The 25,325-nt window shown below is 40.1% G+C and overlaps 1 protein-coding gene across 2 annotated transcripts in view; it reads left to right on the top strand.

The window, feature by feature from the left end:
• Window positions 1–4,051: 4,051 nt before the first annotated feature.
• Window positions 4,052–25,325, top strand: part of mmp16b (matrix metallopeptidase 16b (membrane-inserted)) — a 37,445-nt gene continuing 16,171 nt past the window's right edge. The window contains exons 1-5 of one of the 2 annotated variants that reach the window (XM_077518312.1): window positions 4,052–4,469; window positions 7,185–7,333; window positions 7,487–7,501; window positions 10,273–10,389; window positions 13,520–13,824. In XM_077518312.1, the coding sequence (XP_077374438.1) occupies window positions 4,146–4,469; window positions 7,185–7,333; window positions 7,487–7,501; window positions 10,273–10,389; window positions 13,520–13,824 (910 nt within the window). In that variant the 5' untranslated portion in view covers window positions 4,052–4,145. The remainder of the gene's footprint in view (window positions 4,470–7,184; window positions 7,334–7,486; window positions 7,502–10,272; window positions 10,390–13,519; window positions 13,825–25,325) is intronic. The other variant, XM_077518323.1, reaches the window with a different exon arrangement.

The following is a 25,325-nucleotide window of genomic DNA, read 5'->3' as shown; positions in this document are numbered from 1 at the left end:
TGTCAATTGCCTTAAATGAACTTCTACAACATCAACGTTTAATATTCAGGAATCCTCGAAAGGTTCAAAAATGCTTGTTAAATCTGTTTTTCAGGCTTAAAAAGGCCTGGAGCACAAGAGAACAAACTGTCAAGTCGCAATTAATTAGGTTTAATTAGAGACCACCTTGTATCTCACCATCTGCCCCCCTGAAGGAAATGACTCTCTCCAGCTACTGCTCATAGGCAAATATTTAAAAAGCAGTGATGGTTTTTAATTCTGAGTACACACACACACACATACAGTGCACAAGTGTGCGCACACTATCTTTGTTGACTCTTAAACGCCAATAAAATATACTCTCGTCCTACACGCTACATTTGAACCATTTCTCGTCTTGTTGCTGGGCTTGCCAGAGCATGTCATCGTCATGGCGACCTGTCAGCTACACACACCACCACCTCCATGTTGATGAATGAATGAGGCTGCATTGACGCCGACGGAAATTTACGTTCAGCCCCTCAACATGTCACATCTTGCTTGAAAACACAGACTCTCTGTAACTGTTAAGTAATACAGGTTTCGGCCATACGTCATGTTGTTGTATCATCACTCACTGATTATGGAATTTCAGATTTTTTCCAAAATTTTCATTGTTATGTTGGAACTTTTGAAGCATAAATATATCCCATCCCACCTCCAATTTTGTTTAGTTGAATTTGTTTGACTTTTGAGGGAATTATTCCTCCTGAATTTTTTTTCTTTGAAATTGTTTTCATTTTGAGTACTATTTTCCCAACAGTTTTGGTTGTAATTATTGGACTTTTTAGGCATATTTTTTTTCCAAGTTGTTGTGCTGAAATTCTTTGACTTAGAGGCACATTTATCTTCTGGAAAATGTAATGTTTTTTTTTGTTTTTTTTTTTTTTTTCAACTTTTGAAGTTTTCTTTCAAAATTTCTAGCTAAAATTGTTTGACCTTCAGACATGTAGTATTTTCCTGCAAAAAAAAAAAAAAAAAAAAAATCTATCAAAATAGTTTGACTTGCAAGGCAGACTTACCCCAAAATTTGAGTTGAAATTTCACAAAGATTTTGGTTATAATGGCTTGATTTTTTTTTTTTTTTTTTTAGGCACGTGTTCACGAAAAATTCGGTATTAAATTGTTCGACTTATTTCACATTTCCCTTAAAAAAAATGTTAATTGAAATTGTTTACCTTTTTAGGTAATTTTATCACAAATATTTTTGTTTAAAAAATCTGCCTCCAAATTTTATCTTTTGAGATGCATTTGTCTTATAAACGCTGGCTGGAATTTACAAAGATTTTGGTTGAAAATGTTGGCACATTTTGCCCACAAACTTTGGTTCAAATTGTAGGACTTTTGAGACATAGTTTTCGCAAAATTCTTTGATTGAATTTGTTTGACATTTAGGCGAATTTTACATCCAAAGTGTGTTGATTTTTTTTAATGTAACTTTTCTCCCTAGTTTTGTTGGCAAATCATGAAGATTTTGGTTGAATTTGCTTGACTTTTGGATTTGTACAACTTAAGACTTTTTTTTTTTGACAATGACATTGACTAGTTGCTAATAAAGTCACTCATTAATCCAGTACTATAATCTAAAAAATATATATATATGCCATTACTATAGACAGCTAATACAAAAAAATTATGCAAAACATACAAGGGAAAAACATTTAAAAACATTTATGATATTAATAGCGAGCAAACGCAATAGATAAGACATAACTATTGTCCCAAACATTCTAAGTGTGCTGTTCCCTCTTATGGTTATGGTAAACAAATCCCCTTTTCCAACCTAACAAACCTGCCATCAACTCACGATATACATCAATACTAATGACCAAAAGTATCATTATAAAGAGAACCTACAGTCATTGCTTTCCGTAGGCGTAAAAAGCAGGATTGAGGATTTGAACATTCTTCAGCAAAAAACAGACTTATCTAAATTTTGACATATTCCTGTTTTCATTATTCTTCTTTCAAATGTAGTTTGCCGCCCTCTAGTGGCCGATAGAGGAATTACACCAAAAATAAGCAGAAGGCAGCTCTGGGAAAAAAAAAAAGTGTGCAAAATAGCTGGACTGTGAACCCAGGATCCATGATAGAGGGTGGGTTTCCTGTGGACTAATTTTTTTTCTCCATCTTTAGTTGCAAGTGGCTCTGCCTCTTATGTGAGCCAAATACACATGGTAAGTAACTAGTCAACGCCATGATTTCAAATTCATTGTGTTGAAAGTATTCTTTGAATGTTGTGTTGGAAGAAAATAAAACTAACATGAAAAATTGAAGCTGCCCAGAAGTCAACCACTAACGACCGTCAGTCGGGTTTTTGGAGCTTCTGAGTTCCCAAGACGAGTGCCAGACTCTTCCAGTAAAAGGCCTGTCCTCTCCCTGTCTAAACGTACAATAACCACATAAAATGCTGATCAAACGTTGGACTGTCAAGCAGAGCGTGAACACATCCTGACATCTTGATGGTGTGCAACGAACCAGCTTCCTTTTGCTCTGTTTTAGGATGTTTTAATACAGTTGGGCTCAGGTTCCAGAGTGTTCTGGCAATGGCTTGCAGGCAAAATACTTCGGGGAAACGCCGCCACCGTGTGGCCACTTTGCTAATTTGCAGGATGTTGTGCCTCCAGATGGACGCCTCAGGCCTTCAGTTATTTTCATGGTGTGAACGCTGAGTGAAGCATCCATAGGGAAGCAGCCGTAAAAGCGATGATGCCCTGACATTGCCGGAAATTAAGCGTTTCATAAGCATCCAATCAGATTGCTCAGATGCCAATACTGTACACAGCAGCATATCACAACTTGAATCTCATGAAAATATGCCCCAGGTGATTGCTATGCTGCTCGCAGCCACTAGAGGCACATTTACATGACACCGAAGGATTGCTCTGACATGCTGTGCTCTATTTAACGGCATAATTTCAGTTGAATCGTATTTTTGTCGTTGTTGTTGTTTTGCTCCACTGCAAATTTTTGAATACCCGGTGTGAGTGAACTTTTGTCACGTTGAACCCCAAAATTATAAATTTATGTTGTATCAATTGCATGCCAGGCATGAAAATGCAAATTAAACACTTCATTTAGTTTATTGGAACCCATGGAGACCCACAATCAAAATATAGCATTTAACATGATATATTTGTTATTATAATTATAATGTTTAAAGATCACCAAGAGCAATTTTATATGTGGCTGTGACTGACTGCTGATATCACTGAGGTGTAGATAAATAATTGTATGGTTGTAATCATTCCTTCTTTTAGGCAAATTTTCCCCGATTTATGGTATTTGATCAAATTGTGTGACTTTTCCCTCTCTCAATATTTTCCCTTTTTTTTTTTTTTTAATTATTTGACTTTGTGGAGTATATTCCCACCAAATTTTGGTTGAGGTATGATGTTTAAGGTATGTTTTCCACATAAAATAAATCTGTTGTTTTTGCGTTTTTGTGACGTACAGACGCGTCAGACCATCAACATAGTTATTCCATCCAAGTCCTTTTTCTTTATGTGTTTTTGTATTTAAATACAGAGGCGCCTGTCAGCAAAATAATTTGAATTTTTCCAAAATTAATATGCTATAAACTTATTTTTGCCATTTGATACAGTTGTAATGTTTTCATTCAAAGTCTTACCTGTGTGTACTGTACTAATTCTGCCTGGCAACGAGAGGCGGGGCAGACGTGTGACGTCACGTGAGCGGATGTGTTGATCTACTTATTGTACATATAGCTGCTGTGTTTTCTATTGGGAAGAACAATAGAAAAACAATAAATAGTGACATTTTGTGATGATTTGTGACTTTTTCGATGTCGTTTTGTTTGATAAAAAAAAAGTTAAAATTATTACTAATTGCATGATTATTTTTAAATAATAATACTTATCATGACAACCTATAGAATTTGAAGTTCTTCATCTACAGGGAAGACCAAGCATTTTTCTTTTCAGGCGCCGTTCACTTTCTGTCATGCACGAAATCAAAGCGCAGGCGTGAAAGGCGACGGGAGGAGGAGGAGGAGGAGGAGGAGGAGGCCAATCTTGCGCAGACTGCCTGCCTGCAGCCCCAGTGATGCTGCCGCTGCTGCCTAAATGGAGCCCGTGATGTAAATACAAGGATGGCGAGGGCAGCGGATGGAACACGCCGCCTCACGTGTGCTTGACATCGGACACTTTCATCTCGACGCGCCTTGCGGACGCTGCGCGCCATGCATCCATGCCTTTAGCTTGACGCAAAAAGACGCCAAAGCGAAACGCGGGAGGCTTCTCCCTGAAAAGCAGGACAACAACAACAAAAAAAGAGAGACTCGGGGATTTAAGCGGGTCATTATGACCTTAGTCGCCTCCAGTGCAAGGAAACCATCGGATTGCGTTCAGGCGGCCGCGTTGTGTTTGCATCTCTTGCTTTGGATTGCGTGTGCAGTGTCCGGAGAGGAGCACCAGCACTTCAGCGTCGAGGTAGGATGCACATAAATATATAATTTATTATATACACGGCCCTTCCCTGCTGTTTGTCTCCATCCGTGACCGCGCACTCTCCTCCAGCATGCATGCAGCCCCCCAAAAATCCACATTTGGAGCACCAATAGCACACAACATGGCCACTCATAAGGCTCATTTGCGCGCGTGTGTGCATGTAACCCAGATACAGATGCATGCTTTGTTGGGGCCTGCAATGCATTCATTGATGATGAAAAGTGATAGGCCTCAGCATCATGCTGATGGAGCGGATTAGCCATTCACACATGCCAGTTGCATAATAAGATTTGTTAGTTTTCCCCCCCCCCATAATTCTATAAGCCTCCCCTTCTCTCGGATTCCAACATATCCTGCAAATCAATTTTACGCCTCGCTGTCATACATGTGGGAGACAAGCGCCTCGGAACAATCACAGGAAAAATACACACACAGCAGCGAGAGGCAGGAAAGGGATCATAAACAAGGCGGTCGGGAAACAGGGAGGGAAGGACAGATTATAGGTAATTTCTGATTGGCCGCCCCCGCGGCGAGGCTGCTGGTTGCCGTGTGAATGGATGCGAGGATGGATGCGAGGGTGGATGGACGGATGATGGAGAGGACACCTGGCGCTCGGGACATCAATATGGTGGATGAATTGTGTTGCTGTGATCAAAACTGAAGAAGTGTCAAGTAGAGTAGATATGGTGGGCTGGGGGTCCATTTTGATCCACTTTTGAAATTTCCCCCATTGAAAAGCTACTATTTGAGACACATTAATTGCCATAAATGAGACAGAATTGCTGAAAAACTGATACATCCCAAATATAGTTTGAGTTGTTGGATTTGCCACATCTTTTTGCTTTCAAGCAGAAGACAGGTACTATACGCATTTGGAACTGTTCATAATTCCTTCCACTCTGACAAAGGCCCCATTTCCACCTGAGTAAAAACGGCACCAAACTATGATGCTGGCATGGCCGTGCTTTGCTGATGACCCAACAGTACATGTGTTTGGTTTCATCGCATAACACATTTTACCAATTTGGGAGATTTCAAGCGTGCATGTTACCTCTTGCTAACCTGCCACATAGCTCAGGTATAAGAAGACTTGAGATTGTTATCACACGTATACCAGCTCGTGCTTGCCAAGTTGCCAGTAAATCCTGCAGCTGCTGTTGGACTCTTGGCAGCCTCCCTAACTAGTTTTCTTCTCGTCTTTTTTATTAATTTTGGAGGGACGCCCAGTTCTCGGTAATGTCACTGTCATGCCATGTTTTGTACTCTTGATGAGGAGGACTGTCTTCACTGTGTTCAATGGCATATTTTGTGACCAGGAAAATTATTTTGCAACCTTACCTGATATACGTTGAACAATGAGAGCTGTCTGATGTGGAAGATGTAAATAGAAATGATGTAAATGAAAGTGTAATATGAGTTAACATGAGCTTGAATGAGAATTGGCAACTGATTTGTGTCTGTGTCTGCCTTCTATCTATCTATCTATCTATCTATCTATCTATCTATCTATCTATCTAGCTATCACTGTCTGTCTATCTATCAAGCTAGCTATCACTGTCTGTCTGTCTATCTATCTATCTATCTAGCTATCACTGTCTGTCTATCTATCAAGCTAGCTATCACTGTCTGTCTGTCTATCTATCTATCTATCTATCTATCTATCTATCTATCTATCTATCTATCTATCTATCTATCTATCTATCTATCTATCTATCTATCTATCTATCTATCTATCTATCTATCTATCTATCTATCTATCACTGTCTGTCTATCTATCAAGCTAGCTATCACTGTCTATCTATCTATCTATCTATCTATAACTGTCTGTCTATCTATCAAGCTAGCTATCACTGTCTGTCTATCTATCTATCTATCTATCTATCTATCTATCTATCTATCTATCTATCTATCTATCTATCTATCTATCTATCTATCTATCTATCTATCTATCTATCTATCTATCTATCTATCTATCTATCTATCTATCACTGTCTGTCTATCTATCAAGCTAGCTATCACTGTCTGTCTGTCTATCTATCTATCTATCTATCTATCTATCTATCTATCAAGCTAACTATCTGCCTGTCTGCCTGTCTATCTATCTATCTATCTATCTATCTATCTATCTATCTATCTATCTATCTATCTATCTATCTATCTATCTATCTATCTATCTATCTATCTATCTATCTATCTATCTATCTAGCTATCACTGTCTGTCTATCTATCAAGCTAGCTATCACTGTCTGTTTATCTATCTAGATATCTATCTATCTATCTATCTATCTATCTATCTATCTATCTATCTATCTATCTATCTATCTAGCAAGATAGCTATCACTGTCTATCTATCTATCTCTGTCTGCCTGTCTATCAAGCTAGCTGTCTGTCTATCTGTCTATCAAGCCAGCTGTCTGTCTATCCATCCATCCATCCATCCATCCATCCATCCATCCATCCATCCATCCATCCATCCATCCATCCATCCATCCATCCATCCATCCATCCATCCATCCATCCATCCATCCATCCATCCAGCTTGCTAGCTCGTCTGCTACAAAACAGACAATTAGAAATGTCCCCAGGTTGTATAGGCTCAAGTTGTAATTATTTCTAAAAGCTTATTGGAATAGACTCCTAATCGATCAGGTAATTGACAATTTATTGCCATAATTGCTGAATCCCTTCTCTTTTCAGGGATGGCTACAGAGGTACGGCTACCTTCCCCGCACAGAACCCAAAATGTCCGTCCTGCGCTCGGCCCAAACCATGCACTCGGCCATTGCCGCCATGCAGCGTGCCTACGGCCTCAATGTCACCGGGACGCTGGATGAGAGAACCAAGGAGTGAGTATACCACATTGTTGAGGACATGCAAATGTGTGTGTTTGTCTATGTGAGTCAAGAACAGAAGTAAGACGTTTTGTCCTCACGTGCCCATCAACGTGCAGATGATGCTTTTAACATGTGTCCTTCTTCCCATTTTGCATGATGATGCAGTGATATCACGCTGAGGTGAGACTTGACATTATTTATCGCCTTCCTTTTGTGTATATCACTCATAAGTGGTAGTGGAGTTTGCACAAGCTTATAATAGATGGCCACTTGTCGACATGCACTTATTGTGGTGTTGTTGGTATCATGAGTAAATGAACACAAAAAATATTTATATCATAGCAACATTGGCCACTTCAAATCACTTTTTACATTGAATATGCAAGCACACTAAATGAGATTTGTCACCACATATATCACTTTTTTTTTTTTTTGCAATGTTTTGATCATGACACATTCACTGTATTACGATACTAGTGTTCATGTGATATCACAATAAAGGAGTTTTTCACTATGTAGGCCTATATGATACAGTGCTTGGTTTTCTCACAATTTATTGATTGTCACTGTATCTTGTATTTTATCTTGGTATCATGATCATATCAATTCAATTCAATATCAATTCACTCTTTCACAATGTTGTGATACCATTGTCACCGTGGTAGATAACATTGTTTGGGGAGTTTCTAACCGACAGATAGATAACAGTTTAATAGTTATGACTCGTGATACAACATCAAAACCCCCACTTCAAAAACTATTGTACATGTTATCAATACATGTAAATATCATTGTTTTTGTTCACAGCATTGGCAGTCCAAATGATAACAACATGCATCACACTTGTTTTTCTAACATAGTTTTGCTCATCACACCGTCATTGTATCATTTATCATAATAATCTAGTATCAAGAGTTAATTATTATATGTTATATTGATACACCTGCGATTGGCTGTCAACCAGTTCAGGGTGTACCCCCGCCTACTGCCCGAAGCCAGCTGGGATAGGCTCCAGCACCTCTGTGACCCTTGTGAGGAATGTGCTGTTAAGAAAATGGATGGATGGATATTGATACACGCCGATATATCAGTAGGTGTTCCAAGGGTGTTCTTTCAATGTGTAGCTAGCTATCATCCTTTGTTTTCTCACAATGTTTTTCTCTCGGCACCATCACTGTACCCTGATACTATTGTTATTGCGTTATCCAAGGTTATTTTTAGTTTATGAAAACTAGTAAAATAACTAAAACTAATAAATAAATATATATATATATATATATATATATATATATATATATATATATATATATATATATATATATATAAAATTCCAAAATTAAGTATCATCATAGCGAAAATGTCCTTAGTTTTTGTCTATTTATTTCAATATTAACCTGAATGAAATTGTCACACAAAAGTGACGTCATCTAGCAGCAGCCAATAGAAAAGCGCCTTCTGATGACGTTGCTCCTATGTGATTTTGTGTTTGATTTTTGGCTCCAATGGCTCATCTGCTTTTGTCATTTAACAGCCCAAAATGCAACGTTCGGTAAGAAATGTGTTCTTTATTTGTTTGTTTCATATATGAAAATAATATATACAGTATACAGAGGTTGGTAATCCAGGTCCAGAAAATAAAAACCCTGCCACAGTTTGGCTTTAGTCACAGGAGGTTCTACTTGACTGATTGGTAAGCAACTTGTTTGGATTACCCACCTCTGACAGTATATAAAAAAGCAGTACACTGTACAACCAGGTTTGCTTCTTAACAGGAATTCAAGCCACAAATCCACTTTCGAAGTTGGCAACTTGAAAAACCAGACCTTTATTTCATTGCATTTGCGTTTAGAAGCTGTAAAATGGACTGCACTTACTGTGATTCAAAGTCTGTGGACTGATTTACAGTACTGAGTTGAGTCTGTTTGTGGATGGACAGTTGATTGATTTTAAAATATTTTTGTTGAATTTTCGCATTTTTTAATCTCGCACACAATACGCAATAAAAACTAAAACTAAATCTAGATTCTAAATTAAAACTAAGTATTTTTGAAAAACTAAACTAAAACTCAAACTATAAAAACTAACACAGCTGCCCTTAAAACTAATAAAAACTATATTTAAAAAAAAAAAAAAAAAAAGAGCTCAAAACTAACTATAATGAAAAGTCCAAAATTACACAGTAAATTTTGTAGAGTAAATTTTACTCTAAACAGAGTTTATTTGGTCCCATTCTAAACAGAGTAAAATGTACACTTGGAAGAGAGTAAAATATTCAGAGTAAATTTTACTCAAAGTATTTTTTGTCTGTATGAAAGAATTTTCATATTCCATGAAAAAAAATTGAGTAGATTTTTCTCTCAGAAATTCGAAATAAATTTTGCGAGGAGAGATTTTGACTAAACTTTACTCGTTTATTTAAAAACATACAAAAAAAAATAACTCAAGGGTTAAGAAACAAACTCACGACCTTTAGCTTGGGAAGAAACTGCCACTCTACCACCTGAGCTATGCCACTCCTACAGTTTGCTTACAAAGATTCGAGCTGACACAAGCGATATACTAACACACAGTAGGACCTTCATGGCTCAAGGAGTAGATTGACTTTCTCCCAAAGTGAAGTTGCGGGTTTGTTTTTTGTTCCTCAACCCTTGAGGGACTTTTTTTTTTCTTTCTTTTTTTTTTTTTTAACTCTCTTTCAAGTGTAAATTTTAGTGTTTAGAGTGGGACCTAATATATACTGTTTAGAGTAAAATTTACTCTACAGAATTTACTGTGTAAAATAACCCATGTGTTATTGTGATGATTTCATATCAGGAGTTGAAGTAAAATTGCACATTCATCGGCGCTGGACTAAATGTCAAATTCACCTCACACAGAGTGGAGATCTGTCGTATGAATGGCTTGAACGGCGACCTAAAATTATCTTCTCTTCCCCTTCTGTCTGTTTCCAGTTGGATGCAGAAGCCCCGCTGCGGCGTTCCAGACACGCTCAAAAGTGCTTCGAGGTCACGGAGGCGGAGATACGCGCTGACAGGACAGAAGTGGCAGCGTACGCACATCACCTACAGGTGAGAGGCGAGGCGAGGTAGTGGGGAGGCAGTTGCCTTGGAGACCATTCAGGCTTAGCCGCACTTAACCGTGAAGGAGGAGGAGCAGTCATGTGTGCCAGTGATCGCTTTTTTTTTTTTTTTTCCCCCATCAGCACCAATGGTGGTCACATGCTCTGTGTTGCCATGGTGACTGCTCCAAAACGTCATTGGACGGGAAAATATAGGCACCATCACACTTGCAGTAACAAGGGTTTTGACACATACATGTGTGGTGGGAAGGAACAAAGAAATAGATTTTTCATGCATATGTACTACATGTGAATATTTGTTTTGCCTTTATACTTTACATTTAAAAACATATATCTGTACTTTATACTCTAATAGGCTTGTTATTGTTACCTTTATCAACCTACGTATGTTTACCTTTTACTTTTGTAATTAAAATACATTTCAGAGTCTATAATTATTTACTTTTACTTAAGTAAAAGAGTCTTTACATCGTGTGCGCTGTACATGTAAAATCCTTCTACTTAAGTACAGACTAGTGTGAGTTTTGCCACCTCTGTGAGTGTACGTGCAGCCATTATGTTCTATTTCGAGCGCGCAAAATAGCTAGCGGCTCTCTTTTCGCCTTTTCATACCCCGCAACAAACAATTTCCACTCTAGTTCCTGACTGCAGAATCCCTCATTTCAGCAGAAAATATTCCCACTCTCATCTTATCTCTCGCTCCGATTAGGCTTCGGCCTTCTCGTTTTTTTTTTTTTTTAATGGCTTCTGAGGAGGGCCGATAAACGGGTCTGCGGCGCGGCGGCAGAAATTGACAGGTTTCAGCCGTTGTCGCCGATAATGCCGTCAATTTATTCAAATCCTTCCCTCCCCTAATTTGAATTGATGAGAACACTCTCCAAATAGAATGTCAATCAGTGCTGAGCCGGTGACTGCGTGTTATTCATGAAGATGGGAGGCGAGAGAGAAGATTCCCAATTCCTCTCTGCCTGCCAGGCACTGATAAAGAGAGCTGTGTAAAAGTTCAGTGAACGCTGCCAGCCTTGAAATAGTTGTATCAACTTATTTTCTCACTGGCCAAGTAAAAGTGTCTCTGTACACTGACCTGTGGATGTACAATGAATGATTGCCAATGCATTTGGTTTCCATCAAATTGTACAGTTCAGTTCAGTTCGCCATAAAGTTTGGAAGTTGGAACCGTACATTCTATATCTGAGGTTTAGAAAAGATTGTTGTTAATGACATTGACAAATTTAAAAAATGACAACATATGTAAAATGAGACTAGAAATAATTATAAAATTAAAAATATTGTCCCACAGGGTCATCGCTGGCTAGGGCTGGACTGGCATACAAGGCAGATGCCCAGTGGGTCGTCTTTTGGGACCGATGCAGTACTTTTTAAATATTATTTTCCTCCATTTTGCTCCAAGAGACTGGCCCACAATTTAGAGGAACTGGTCCATTAATCCATTTCGAATATAGACAGCAAACTAAACCAATATAAGTCAATATTAGTGTTAGGCGAGGTGATCAGGAGTTGGGGTGGGAACCTCTGGGTACCTCACGATACGATACGATACGATACGATACGATACAATACGATACGATACGATACAATGCGATATGCGATACAAGGCTCGCGATAACGATAATCTCACGATATAACAATACCGCGATATATTGGTCAGGTAATAAATCCAATCTAGGCTAAAACTACCCAAGACATAAACTGATGTTTTTTCAATAAGAAAATAGTTTATTTTTGTACCATCACTGAAACACAACATTAAAACTCAACTCAAACATTGTGCTACTTGTGTAGGTGTATCGATAATCTATCGGGAAACAAAGTATCACGATGTATTGATTTATTTATCAATGCATCGTCACACTCCTAATCAAGAGTCAGGCCGGGCCAGGTTGGCGGGCTTAAGTCAAAATGATAGGGCTGATTTTTTATTTATTTTTTTGTGCCAGTCCACCCCTGTCACTGGGCTTTCCACGTTGCAATGAAAAGGGCTAGCCACCAGCTAGCTCACAAGCTAACAAGCTTCCAGGGCTCCTCTGAGCCAGTGGATGGGCAGTGGGCTGCTCTGTGGTTTTACCTCTTCAATAGAGATCCAGACGCTGACGTCATGCTTCCCTAATGGGCGTTAGCAAAGCCATTTTGGCAGGAAAGAAAACGTGTCTGCCACTTTGAGTAAACGGCAAATGCCACACTTTAACGATGATAAATGTTGCACTTTCTACATCGTGGCTGAATCAGCAGATGCTAACTGTTACCACACGCAAAAGGTGGGGGAAATAATCTGTTTCGTTCATTTGTGCTGCTACAGTTTAATAGATATTGCACAGTTGAATTTAATAACTGACCAACGCCATAAAGAAGACTTTTTACGGCATAAATGACACCAACCACAGCCGAATCAGCAACTGCTAAGTTGCTAACGTACATAAATAACACTGCAAGACGAGCGTAAAACTGCTAACTTCGATGGCATTTTGACCACACATAAAAGGGGAAATACATTGTACAAACTTGTAAATCCTTTGTATGATCAGATTTGAAAGCACTCACCGGCAAGAGAGGAGGTAATTCCACGTAGCAGCATCGCCGAGCACTCCTGATACTTCATCAGCAATCCAACATGTCCACCTCGCGCATGTGTATCATGTCCTTTTCATCAAAGTGACTGTTAATACTCTTGAGCGAAAAGTTGATAAATGCTAGTTTTTGCCCTCTTCGCCGTTGTAGTCCATTAGCCACTACTTTCCTGCCACAGGGGGCCGTGTTCAGAAAAATAGTCATGTGACGTCCGACTCTCTATTGAGAATTTAAATAACGACAATAACAACAAGCAGCTATTCTATATATTGACAATTTTAGGTTGTAGGCGTAGCTAGCTAGCTAGCTGTACTTAATTATTCATAGGTGTTCGACTGCAGATGTTTCACAAACTGAATTTACATCTAGTAGGTTACTTTGATTCTTTTGATTCAGTTGATTCGGGGTCTTAATTTCTGGCCACCAGCACCCAAAGTCAGCTGAGTTCGATACGAACGAGCACAAGCATTATAGAAAATAGATGGATGGTGTTCCTGGCCAAATATAGATGGCTCTGTTTTCTTCCCCCACAGCATCAAAAATGTCACGCCAAAAGTGGGCGCCCGCGAGACCCACGACGCCATCCGCCGGGCGTTCGACGTGTGGCAGGGCGTGACGCCGCTGCGCTTCGAGGCCGTCCCCTACAGTGCCCTGGAGGCGGGCCGGCGCGACGTGGACATCACTATCATCTTCGCCTCGGGTTTCCACGGCGACAGCTCACCTTTCGACGGGGAGGGAGGTTTCCTCGCCCACGCCTACTTCCCTGGTCCTGGCATCGGTGGCGACACCCACTTTGACTCAGACGAGCCTTGGACCTTGGGGAACCCCAACCATGATGGTAAGTGGTTGACTAGTTTAAAATAAAGCTAACCCCCTTGCATTTAGTTTCTGTGGATCCTATCTCACCTATTTGCGTTTTTTGTGTGCGCTTTCTGTAATACTCTAAGATGCCACAAGATGGTACCAAAGCCCTTAAAGTAATCACTGGTGTCAAGGAAGTACGTTGAAATGATGTCACGACTGAGGAATGAAGGCTTTCTTGTTTTAGTTTGCCACATTTTAATTATATAATGTACTTGTTAAAACTATGTACATCAAAGGACTATTTTTTTTTTTTTAATTATAAACATTTTTAGGAGGAAGTCAATAGGGTTGATCTCAAATGACGTCACATTTTCCTTGCATGAGTCGGACAAAATAACAGAGTAGGACACACGCGTACACATTATATTGGAAGAGAACGACGTCCCAGGTGTGAAACTTCAATATGGTTCAATCGACAAACACATATTGGAACAGCTGAAACGGTGGTTGACATGCGTAGACCTCAAAGTGGTCGGAAAGAAAGCAGTTTTAGGAGAAAGGTAAGATTTATTGTTTGATCATTGCTGGCACTCCGGTGCGGTCTAGATGACTGCTAACATCATGTTGGTCGCTAATTTTCACGAAAATGAAACACATTGTAGTCACGATTTTTATTTGAAGATCTTAAGCCTACCTTTAGGCTGGTACTTCTGTCTAGTTACTTTTGTTAAAATGGTGTGGTGGCACAGCGACCGCTCACCTCACTAATCAACTAGCATGTTGTTGTAGGCTTGGGGTTCTATAGCTCTGATACCTGATATTAATTTTCACATCGAAGCAGCAGTGGCTTCCGTAGGTAAACTCGAGGTGTTTTTAGTGTATTTACAACTCACCAGGATGTATAGTAGCTAGTAGGGGTGTGAATTGCCTCGTACCTGACGATTCGATTCGTATCACGATTCACAGGTCACGATTCGATTCGATACCGATTAATCCCGATACGAATTTATAAGTCGATTGTTGCGATTTTTTTTCATTCAAATTTAGAAAATACTCATCAGTAAGCTTGTAGAGTGTAAGATTTATATGAAAATGTATTATTTATTTATCTGAAATTTCAGTCTTATAGAGGTTGTAATCTGTTTCATGTTTAAACAGCATTAAAATAAAATATTAAGGCTTAATGTTCCGTTCATATAACATTCTTCCATGCTTAAGGTGTGAATCCTAAAAAAAAAAAAAAAAAAAAATCAATTTTGCCTATTATTGAATCGATTCGAGAATCGCGCGATGTAGTATCGCGATATATCGCCGAATCGATTTTTTTTTTAACACCCCTAGTAGCTAGCATGTTTTAGCAGGCAGCTAGCTAGCAAGTCTAACGTTGAAAAAGCAGACGATAAACATACCTGCACTCGCTCATATTGGGTCTGGATTCTCAGTTGCTGGCCCATTTCCACCAACGAAAGAGAGAGCATATATAGGTGTCTTCTGTGACATTTTTTCGCATAAATCCCTGCCGTTTACGTGCTTGAAGCCAGCGTAGACATTGCTCTGGATTCCTCCTGGGAATTCCCTTCATTTTATCACAGTCACATCGCCAGTCATCGAGCGTCAGACACCAAAGCAGCAGAGGTTTGTTGCAACCATAATACATTTGTTAAGGATATTTATGGTGTTTGAAAGCACTACATGAGTTGAGTTGAGTTGAGTTGAGTTGAGTTGAGTTGAGTTGAGTTGAGTTGAGTTGAGTTGAAATAGCGAGTCAGTTTACAAGTATTGGCTCGTACGAATACACTTGCCTCAGTCGCCTGCCTGTGCATTGCTCCATTGATTGTCCGAAACTGAACTGGCCACGCCCACAGGCAGTGCGCTGTTTTAAAAATAATCGTTGTTTGGGGGTAATTGTGAACAATACTATTACTCTATGTTTTTCACTATTCGCTGTAGGGCTTGGTCCCTGTCCCCCACAAACATCCAAGGTTTACTGTACTTAATTTTCCCCTCTGTGTATGTATTTAATACAGAGCAATGATTCTATTGTCTCTAAATTTCTGTGGTGCTATTTTGAGAGGCATTTATTTGATGTGTCTGTTTGATTTCATCCAACTGTTGGCTTGGTTTGTATGGCACCTTTTAAAGTCTGCCTAACAGCTAGTTCTGAGTTTTGAGCGTAAAATCTCAGTTCTGACCCTGCCATGTGACATTAGCATGTTCTCCGTTTTTTCTGGTACTCCGACTGCTTCCCACATTCCCAAAATAATTTACTGTATAACAACTTCTTTGAAGACTCTCAATTGTTGATAAGTGTGAATGTTTGTTTGTTTGTTTGTTGTATCTGTGTATGCCCTGATATTGGCTGGCAAACAGTCCAGGTTGTAACCCACCACTTGACCAAAGTCAGCTGGGATAAGCTGCAAATCAACCGGTCCCTGACCCTATTGTGATTTTGCATTCCATCGCATTGTGAGTCAGATTGAGCATTTTGCAGCAAATCAACTGCCGAGACCGTCCCATTTAAAAAACAACTTTTTTTTGTGGGTACTAATTAACAAATCTTGTTTCCAATCAATGAGTATTTTGTAGTATATAGTATCACATAGAAAATCTTAATTCTGATAGGAAAGTAGAGGTGTTTTTACAAACCTGTTGGGGTGTACTCATTTATGCTAAGCACTAGGGGTGGGACAAAAAACCGATTCGACCGAACCATCGGTCGTCAAGGGGAGCTAAACGACCGTATCGGTAGCAGACTTGTCAACCGATACAAAACCGCCGGGAATCCTTAGATACATTGCTTGTAAAGCTGTGGACCGGATATCGCGTTACTGTGAATCGGTTGCGAGTGAGGCTTTATGGTTTTCATAACAATAGCAAGAGTTCTGCACCGTGCTCTACTTGTTTTGTTTACATTTCAGTAGCATCACTATTCAAGCTACTTCCGTGTTTACAGAGAGCGAGCAAAGTAGCGCTCAGAGACGCTTCATTCCCCGGATGTTGTAAACATAATGCAAAGACAGACGTTACGCACCTTTTTTGGGGGGGAGGGGGTTCCGCCTACCGTCAACGCCGTGCTCGCGACACGGCGCGCGCGCGCACACCGAGTGACAACATGCACCAGTGGAGACAGTTAGCAGAAGCCGGTGCCGTACATCTCGGTATTTCCCATTGCTATCGAGTCCTCTCGGTGCACTTGTATGTCCCGGGCCGGTGTTGGTACTGCGCGCGAGCCAAAAAGAATAACTCCCGTGACGATCCAATGCATGGATTCAAACGACACAGGTATGTCCCACAGCCAACACACCAGCTATGCTAAAAGCACACTGCAAGTATCTCATTTCTCAGTTTGTGGCTCCCTGTCAATGTACACAACTAGCATGAGCAGCAGAAAGGATAACTGAGACGTGCCCGCAATTACGTCATCAAACTCAAAATGAACGACAGCCCAAAAAACAAAATATAAACAGTGGTGATTCCGTGGTCATCATCGTGTCTCAGATTAAAAAAACAAAAAAGATATCATACATTAACCAAAAATGAATGTGATGGCAAAGAAAAACAAAAATTGTTAAAAACAAAAATTGTTGATAAAAAGGTTAGGGCACTTTTGGAAATATTTTTGGATATATTAAGTTGTTAAAATGGGTTTGATAGATTTATTGTTCCATAAGGTGGCTTCATATTTCTTTTGGCTGGACGGTAGGTTTATTTCATGTCTTAAATTTATGTTTCTGAAATACTTCACAATGTGGACATATTCTGTTTAATTGTGTTGGTGTCTTTTTAAAGGTTAAATATTTATATTTCAAATTGAATTATCAGCCTTTTGTTTTCCTGATCCTTATTTTGAATTAAAAAACAAACAAAAAACATTTATAACTGTCAATAACAACTAATAAATATTTAAACTGATACATTTTCAGTCATATCGCCCAGCCCTTTGTTCTGGTCCATTTAAATAATTGATTCAATATATAAAAATATAGAAGACGTTGTTGTTCTTTTTTAACACATTTGTAGATACTGTAAAAATTTGTGGTGTTTTAAGATTGTTTACAAGCAACAAATGTCACTATAAGTTTTGAATATTGAAATTAATCGTATCGAATCGAAAATTGTATCGAACCGTTCTGTTCTGAAAGATAATCGTTTTTCAATAGAATCGCAACTTGTGTATCGAGATACATATCGAATCGGCCTCATGTCAGAGATTCCCACCCCTACTAAGCACTGTAGGGGAGCAATGAGCTTCGGTTGGCTACTGCTGCGGCTAAACACATTGCGGACTCGATAAAAGATACGTTTTTGACAAGAATCATTCCCATGAAGGGATTACAAGGAAAGACAAGTCCTGCTAATTGCTAAGCTAACCTAAGATGGACATGAAATCAAAATTAAATGCTTGGGTGATCGAGCACATTTTTCACAAAAGTCTGGTTGGAAACGCATTAAAGTGGAACATTTCCTCTGTTGCACAGCAAAACAGCAGGCAAATTAATAAGTGTCGAGACGCTGGATGGAAAATCATAAATAGAACTGGAAACTGGAAATGAATTAAATTCCGTTATGACGCATGACAGCTCGGAGGAGTGGCCTTAAAAGTCTATTAATATAATATAGGGGGCTCCGTAGCTCTGCAAAATAAATTTTCTCAAAATTATTATTATTATTATTATTGTTATTATTATTATTATTAAAGCAACTTAACTTTGTTATGAGTATGGTCATACAATAGTAAGTTTAAACTAAAATGTACACTTCTGTTTGAAATTGTCCCCACTGAAAATGTTTCTAAACAAGAAAATAGTTTGCTGCTGTACACAATGTGAATTTAAGAACTAAAATAGTTGATTATTTAAAAAAGAAAACCAATTGTTCATTGCATGCTATGCCATTTCATTGCATTTCATTGTTTAATTTTGTTCCTGGGATTAACCTGCAAAAAAAATGAGCCTCAAAATGAGTAAATTGAAGGAAGTCATTGATCTGCAAAACTTCTCCCCAAAGGAAAACAAATAACAATTGGAGTCTTGAATTGTATCGTAGATGGATGGATGGAGGTTTTATACAAAATCACAAAGGATGCTTTTGTGTAACATTGACGTTTGAAGGGAAATTGGAACAAATGCAAACAGTAGGAATGATTACTGTAGTTTTCGCGGTATGGGGTCTGCCCAGGTGGTTTAGTGTTCTGCGTTTTGTCGTACAAAAACAGCAGTGGGAAGGTAATGAAGAAAAAGAAAGAAATGCTGAGTGTGGGATGATGAAATGTACGTCAACAGGAGGAAGAGCGAGCATAGAAACAAAAGAAAAGGAAAACAACAGAACAAAGTGGGCGTCTCGGGAAGACAAAGACACTATGACAGCATGAGATTTTCCAGCAGGATAAAATGTCTTGAACGGAGAAAAAAAAAAAAAAACAATGCAGAAAATTTTCTTATCATCGGACAGTGCTGTGTCAGGACGCATCAGCCCATCTGCCACTTGTTTTTTGACAGGAGAGAAACAGCAGCTCTTTGCTGTGCAGGCCTGCAGAAAATTATTTACTTTTGCGAATTGCAACAGAATCTCAGTCAATGATGGCACCTCGTGATTATGTGAACTGTTGTCATCACAACCTTGTTTATTTGGGCCATGTCCTTCTGTTGCCGTCAGACGAGCGCATGTAACATTAACCTGACTCCAAATGTTCATGAACGTTATGTATGATAGCGGGCATTAGTCACTGTGTGCTGCCATTATCCAAACGCAAGAAACGTAATGAAGGCTCTCACTGCTAGGATGGCGACCATTTCCTTCTCGGTCAATAGCAATGTGTTAAGCTCACCTCGGTGACAAAAATCAAATATCTCTGATAGGCGTTAGCAGTATAAATATAATAATTTTAAGAAATCTTGCCATTTCAATTTTTTCTGCAGTATTACCTAGTACAGTGGTGGCCAAGTCCGGTCCTCGAGAGCAGCTATCCAAGCCTCTCCCTCCTTCAGTGCCGCTGAATTTAATGATCAGCTCATCAGCAAGCTTTGCAGAAGCCTGATAACGATCCTGTAATGATAATCATTACATTCCTGTTTTGTTTTTAAACCAGTTTTAGCAATTGCCTACTTCCTTACAAAAGTTTTGTTTCTGGTATTTTGGGACATTATACAATGGATATGTTTAAAATGTGTCTGTGTGGTGTTAGTGATAACCTTGCTCTCGCAAGATGAATTTTCTCTGTATTTGTGAGTTCACAAACTCCGGAGAATACGTCTTGTACCGTTCCCGCTGAAAACCGCCATTCCCGAACCACTGATGGTTCGGACCAATCACAGAGCGACATTGTGTTTGGGGGCGGGATATGCAACTGTGACGAAACCAGGAAGCCAGCACCGACGCCGGAGCTAACAAACAAACCTAACATGGACGAATGGACGCTGCAATTAATTCTGTTCTCGCAGAATTACTCACCGTTTCCTTGTTGAATGTTGAACAGCGACAGGCGCTTCGTGCATTTTTAGCTGGTAAGATGTTGGTGCTTTTCCGCCCTTCGACAAGAACGAACATGAAATTTGCACCCGTGGCCGTGATTGGTTAAAACAAACGTGTAGAATGACGCATCGTCCAATCATCTCAAATTATTGTACAGAATGTCGCGCCTTTTCCCAACGAAATTACTGCGGAGTGGTATTGAAATATGAACCTGGCTATTGCCAGGTTATGTTAGTGAAGTAAAGTTAGCAATAGCGGCTATGTTGGTAGCATATTTATTAGGGGTGTTAAAAAAAATCGATTCGGCGATATATCGCGATACTACATCGCGCGATTCTCGAATCGATTCAATAATCGGCAGAATCGATTTTTTTTTTTTTGATTTTTTTTTTTTTTTTTTTTTTTTTTTTTTTTTTTTTTTTTTTTTTTTTTTTAGGATTCGCACCTTGAGCATGGAAGAATGTTATATGAACGGCACATTAAGCCTTAATATTTTTATTTTAATGCTGTTCAAACATGAAACAGATTACAACCTCTATAAGACTGAAATTTCAGATAAATAAATAATACATTTTCATATAAATCTTACACTCTACAAGCTTACTGATTAGTATTTTCTAAATATGAATGAAAAAAAATCGCAACAATCGACTTATAAATTCGTACCGGGATTAATCGGTATCGAATCGTGACCATTCGTATCGGGATTAATCGGTATCGAATCGAATCGTGACCTGTGAATCGTGATACGAATCGAATCGTCAGGTACTAGGCAATTCACACCCCTAATATTTATCATAGGGTGACCACTCTAAGCTCCATATTTCATACCCAGCGCAAGTCGAGCGCAACTGTGTGAATGGGTGGAATTTTTTTTTATTATTTTGATATTCTTGTAGACGGCCGCAGGTGTAAAGGTACATTTAACATGAAAACCTGTTTCAATGTATCCGCACATGTTTCTTACCGTTTGGGCAGTTCGTCCACACGGCGGCGCAGGTTCAGAGCTTGAAATCGAAAACTTTTGGAACCGGGCTCTCGAGTGGAAAGATTTCGAAACGCGCCCCGACGTTCCAATGTGGACACCATATGCGGGATACTCCTCCAGTGATGATGTAATTTTCGCGTGACTGCGCACGAACCACCAATCTGTCAACAACAATGGCGGATACTAGGATAGCCATGTCGTCGTCGTTTTGCGCAACCTCTTCAGCTTGTTTATGCTTTTACAACTAAATGTTTTGCGTGATGTTGTTGTAGTTGAATCACCTGGTATTGCCACTTCTCCTGTGTCTCGCTGATCTGTATAAATTACTGGATAGCCCATACACGCCCGACAGGGCAGCCATCTTACGCCTCTTATGTCGCGAGTAGACAACTGTTTAAACTACTTTGAAGACCCCTCTTCTTTTATCGCTCAGTTGCTAGACCCCTGTTGTTTCTCCTAAGTAGTACTGTCTCAAATGTTCTCTAATTTCGATACTGTAAATGTATAGGATCGTATGCTGAGAAACCTTTCTTAGGAGGAGTAATATGGCGGCCTCGCGACTTCAAAAGTCTTGGCCTGTCGGCTATTCAGATCAGTGGTTAATTTTCTTCGCTGATTCTTCTTCTACGCTTTCCGTTAACTCCCTGTGGCAGCGCTACAGCGACACTCCAGACTCGGCATATATATTACAGCCGTTAAACGTCCTAGGCGTCTTCTTTTGGATGCTCGCATGTCTTGAGACGTTTCTGTCAAGATTTGTTTGAGGAACGAAGCCGTCTTTGCTTCTGTGTGAACAAGGCCAAGTCAATGCATATAATGTACTCTAGTCCAGTGTTTCTCAACCCTGGTCCTCGGGGCCCACTATCCAGCCTGTTTCCCATATCTCCCGATTCCAACGCAGGTGAGGAAGGTTATCAGGCTTCTCAAGAGCTTGCTGATTAGCTGTCATTGGAATCAGCTGCATTGGGAATAGGGAGACATGGAAAACAGGCTGGATTGTGGGCCCCGAGGAGCACGGTTGAGGAACAGCTGCTCTAGTCAATGCAGATGATCAAAGCGCAAAAATTATTTTTATAATGAACTACAAACAGACCTTAAACCTTCCATCCTGATCGTTCATAGCAAACACGTCCACAACTGCAAACTTCAACCACAATAATACACCTCATGAACTTTGTAAAGGTCTTAAGGACAATGGAATATTCCAACCCACATTGTCTTTTCCCAGCTGTCATATATGTGAGTGGTCGTCCTCCTTGGCGCTTCACATTCGGGAAAAGCTCACTTCTCCGCTTATGTGTCTCGAAAGCCACGCTGCCTTTTAATGGGCTTTCACAGCAGTGTAATTGTAAATGATGCATGTTGACATGTGCGCTAATGGTGGCCCCGGCCGCTCGCTCGGGAGTCCTTGTGGGACTTTGGTGCAGGAGGCTGACGATCTCCTTGCATACATACAGTGAGGGGAGGGGGAAGGGCGGCGGGGTGTGTAACCTTTTAGCTGCTGGCCCTGGGTCAGTGGAAGCTGGCGGGAGTGGATATCATGCTTTAAAGGGCAACAATCTCCTGAGGAGCCAGTCAGTCACACGCTATATGGAAATGTGTGTCTGTCGAAAATGACTTTGGCACTGCGAGCTGCAGGTGGACTTCCTACACACTAGCCAGGTCATTTGTATTTGTTGTTTCGTGAAAACGGCATCTTGGGTTCAGATGCTTTATAGTTTGTAATAACCTGTGTTTTATTGTTCGCTGTTGCCAGGGACAGTGCCAGGATTAGCTCCTGACTGTGAACAGCTTTCTAAATACAAACATTCTCAATTTTGTGTTGGTTGGTATTGGAATGTAAAATGTAGTTTTTAATTGTTTAAAAATAATTGGATATCCAGAGTGCCTAAAGTCCCAAAGGTTGAACTTGAACCATCAACTAAAGCAAATCTTTTGTGGGCTGCCCTATTTCTGAAAATCTGTTTGTGAGGGATCTGTTCTGAAATTTGCTTTTATTGTTTGGCCATTTTACATCATACAGCTGATATTTGATCAGCTCATCAGCAAGCTCTGCATAACCTGATAACGATCCTGTTGATTGGAATCAGCTGTGTTGGAGCAGGGAAACATCCAAAACCTGAAGGACTCCAGCCCTCGCAGACCGAGTTTGCCCACCACTGTTATAAACACATGTAAAAAATAAAATAAAATAAAATAAAATAAAAAGTCTCCCCATAGATTTTGGTCAGTATGAGACGAAGTGACGTCCGAACCCTAGTAGCAATGTTGCTGGTCAAAACACATTTGGGTAAGCCTGGTTTGTTGAAAAGTGATCAATAGGAACGGCAAATGTGTCAGGCTGTCAGCATCAAAGTGTGCGTCTATTAACCTGCCTTTGAAAAGTAATTCAACAGCTCTCGCCAGTTTACATGGGGCACTTGAGCGCTGCCAGCTAGCTCTGCTAGCTGCTAAACACCGGAGCTTTAGAGGGATTACACCACATTATTTTAAGCCCTTCCAAAAGTTAACTACAGTATAGGTATATAATGATTAAATCTTACCTTTGACACCATGGCAATGTAATTGTTTTATGAAATATTAGGCGTTTTGCTGGTTATTTTTGTAACACGGAAGTAGAATGCCCGGTTCAGTAAAACCCCGCCTCTCCCTGTGTGATTGCTGCGCCCCCGGCGAGCCGACTGCAGTCTGCGCAATTAGACCTCTGCGTTTGAGCACTCCTCTGAATGCAAGCTATCAATTCTTCAATAAACATTTGAAACAAAACGGCTTCTTGCCGCAAGAAATCGTGGAGGAGGAGGGGAGAAGAGGGAAGAAGAGAGAGGGGAGAAAACAAATCTGAGCTGATGTCGAACGAGGGACTTGCTGCTTACAGAGCAAGCACACTAACCACAATACTGTTTGTTCAGTCAGGTTCAACAGTGCAAAAGTTGTACCGGTAGTTTACACAGACAGCCAATTGTCATTGCACTTTGGCATTACAAATGTGAAGGTTAATTGATTGCTTTGAACAGAATGTTGACTGATACTTTTGCCACTAACCCATGGAGGTCTCAGAGAAAGTGTGCGTGCGTTTAGTCTGCAGAGCGGGGGTGGGTCCTCACCTTATGATGTCAAAGAGTGCCAACAGCTCATTTTCTCAGGTTGGGAGGGGCTGGTGCTTGGAGAGCAGAATAACCTAGAATATCTCAGGGCGAATGGTGGAAAACACCACTTCGGTCATGTGTTTGGTGAGGAATTAGCATTTTAACACGGCTAAAAGCTCCAAAACGTTGATTTTTCATTTTTCATGTTGCTGTCCCTTTTACGCTGGAAACAGGCAACGTACAATATAATGTCTGCGTAATTAAGTCTTTTTTTTTTTTTTTTTTTTTTTTTTTTTTTTATTAGCACCTTTCCTTAGTGATTGAACGTGATTTTTGGATGAAGTTGCGTTGTTGACATCGGTAGCACTAGCAACAGTTTGTGGCAGCCATATAAACGCCTCAAACAAATACTGAAATACTGTCATGTTTTGGTTTGGTGGGGGTGGGTTTTTGTTGTCTTTTGGTCGTTTGTCATGTGTTCCTTGTTTCTTCCCTTGTCCCGTTATGTCAAACCACGTCCACCTGAGTGTTTCTTCCCTTCCCAGTGTATCCACCAATCAGCTTCCCCTGCCACTTGTGTCTTGCCCAGCTGTGTCTAGTCATTGTCATTAGCCTGTGTGTATTTAGTCCCCTGTTTTCCGTTCGGTTCTTGTGGAGTCATAGTATCTGTTGTGCCTGTTGTTGTCCCTGTGTTCCATGCCATGCCATGCCATGCCTTGTGTTTGTTTTTTGATCTTGTTAATTTTTTCATAGTACCTTGTTTATAGTTTTTGTTAATTAAATCCCCTTTTTTACCTGCATCCCTGCCTTGCCCTGTTTTTTGGTTGCCTCCTGCATTTGGGTCCTGCCTTCAACACCCCACATCGTGACAGAATGACTCCACCAGAACTGGACCCAGCGGGGGCAATGGCGGAATGGGAGCCCTGGGCGAAGAAGGGGCTTGAGGCCTGCGACCGAGCCATTGCCGGGCTAAAGGAGGTACTGGCTTTG

This window comes from Festucalex cinctus, chromosome 1, assembly GCF_051991245.1.
Source record: "Festucalex cinctus isolate MCC-2025b chromosome 1, RoL_Fcin_1.0, whole genome shotgun sequence".
Lineage (NCBI taxonomy): Eukaryota > Metazoa > Chordata > Actinopteri > Syngnathiformes > Syngnathidae > Festucalex > Festucalex cinctus.
The sequence above is the reverse complement of the archived record's forward strand: the minus strand, read 5'-3'. Positions and strand labels throughout refer to the sequence as shown.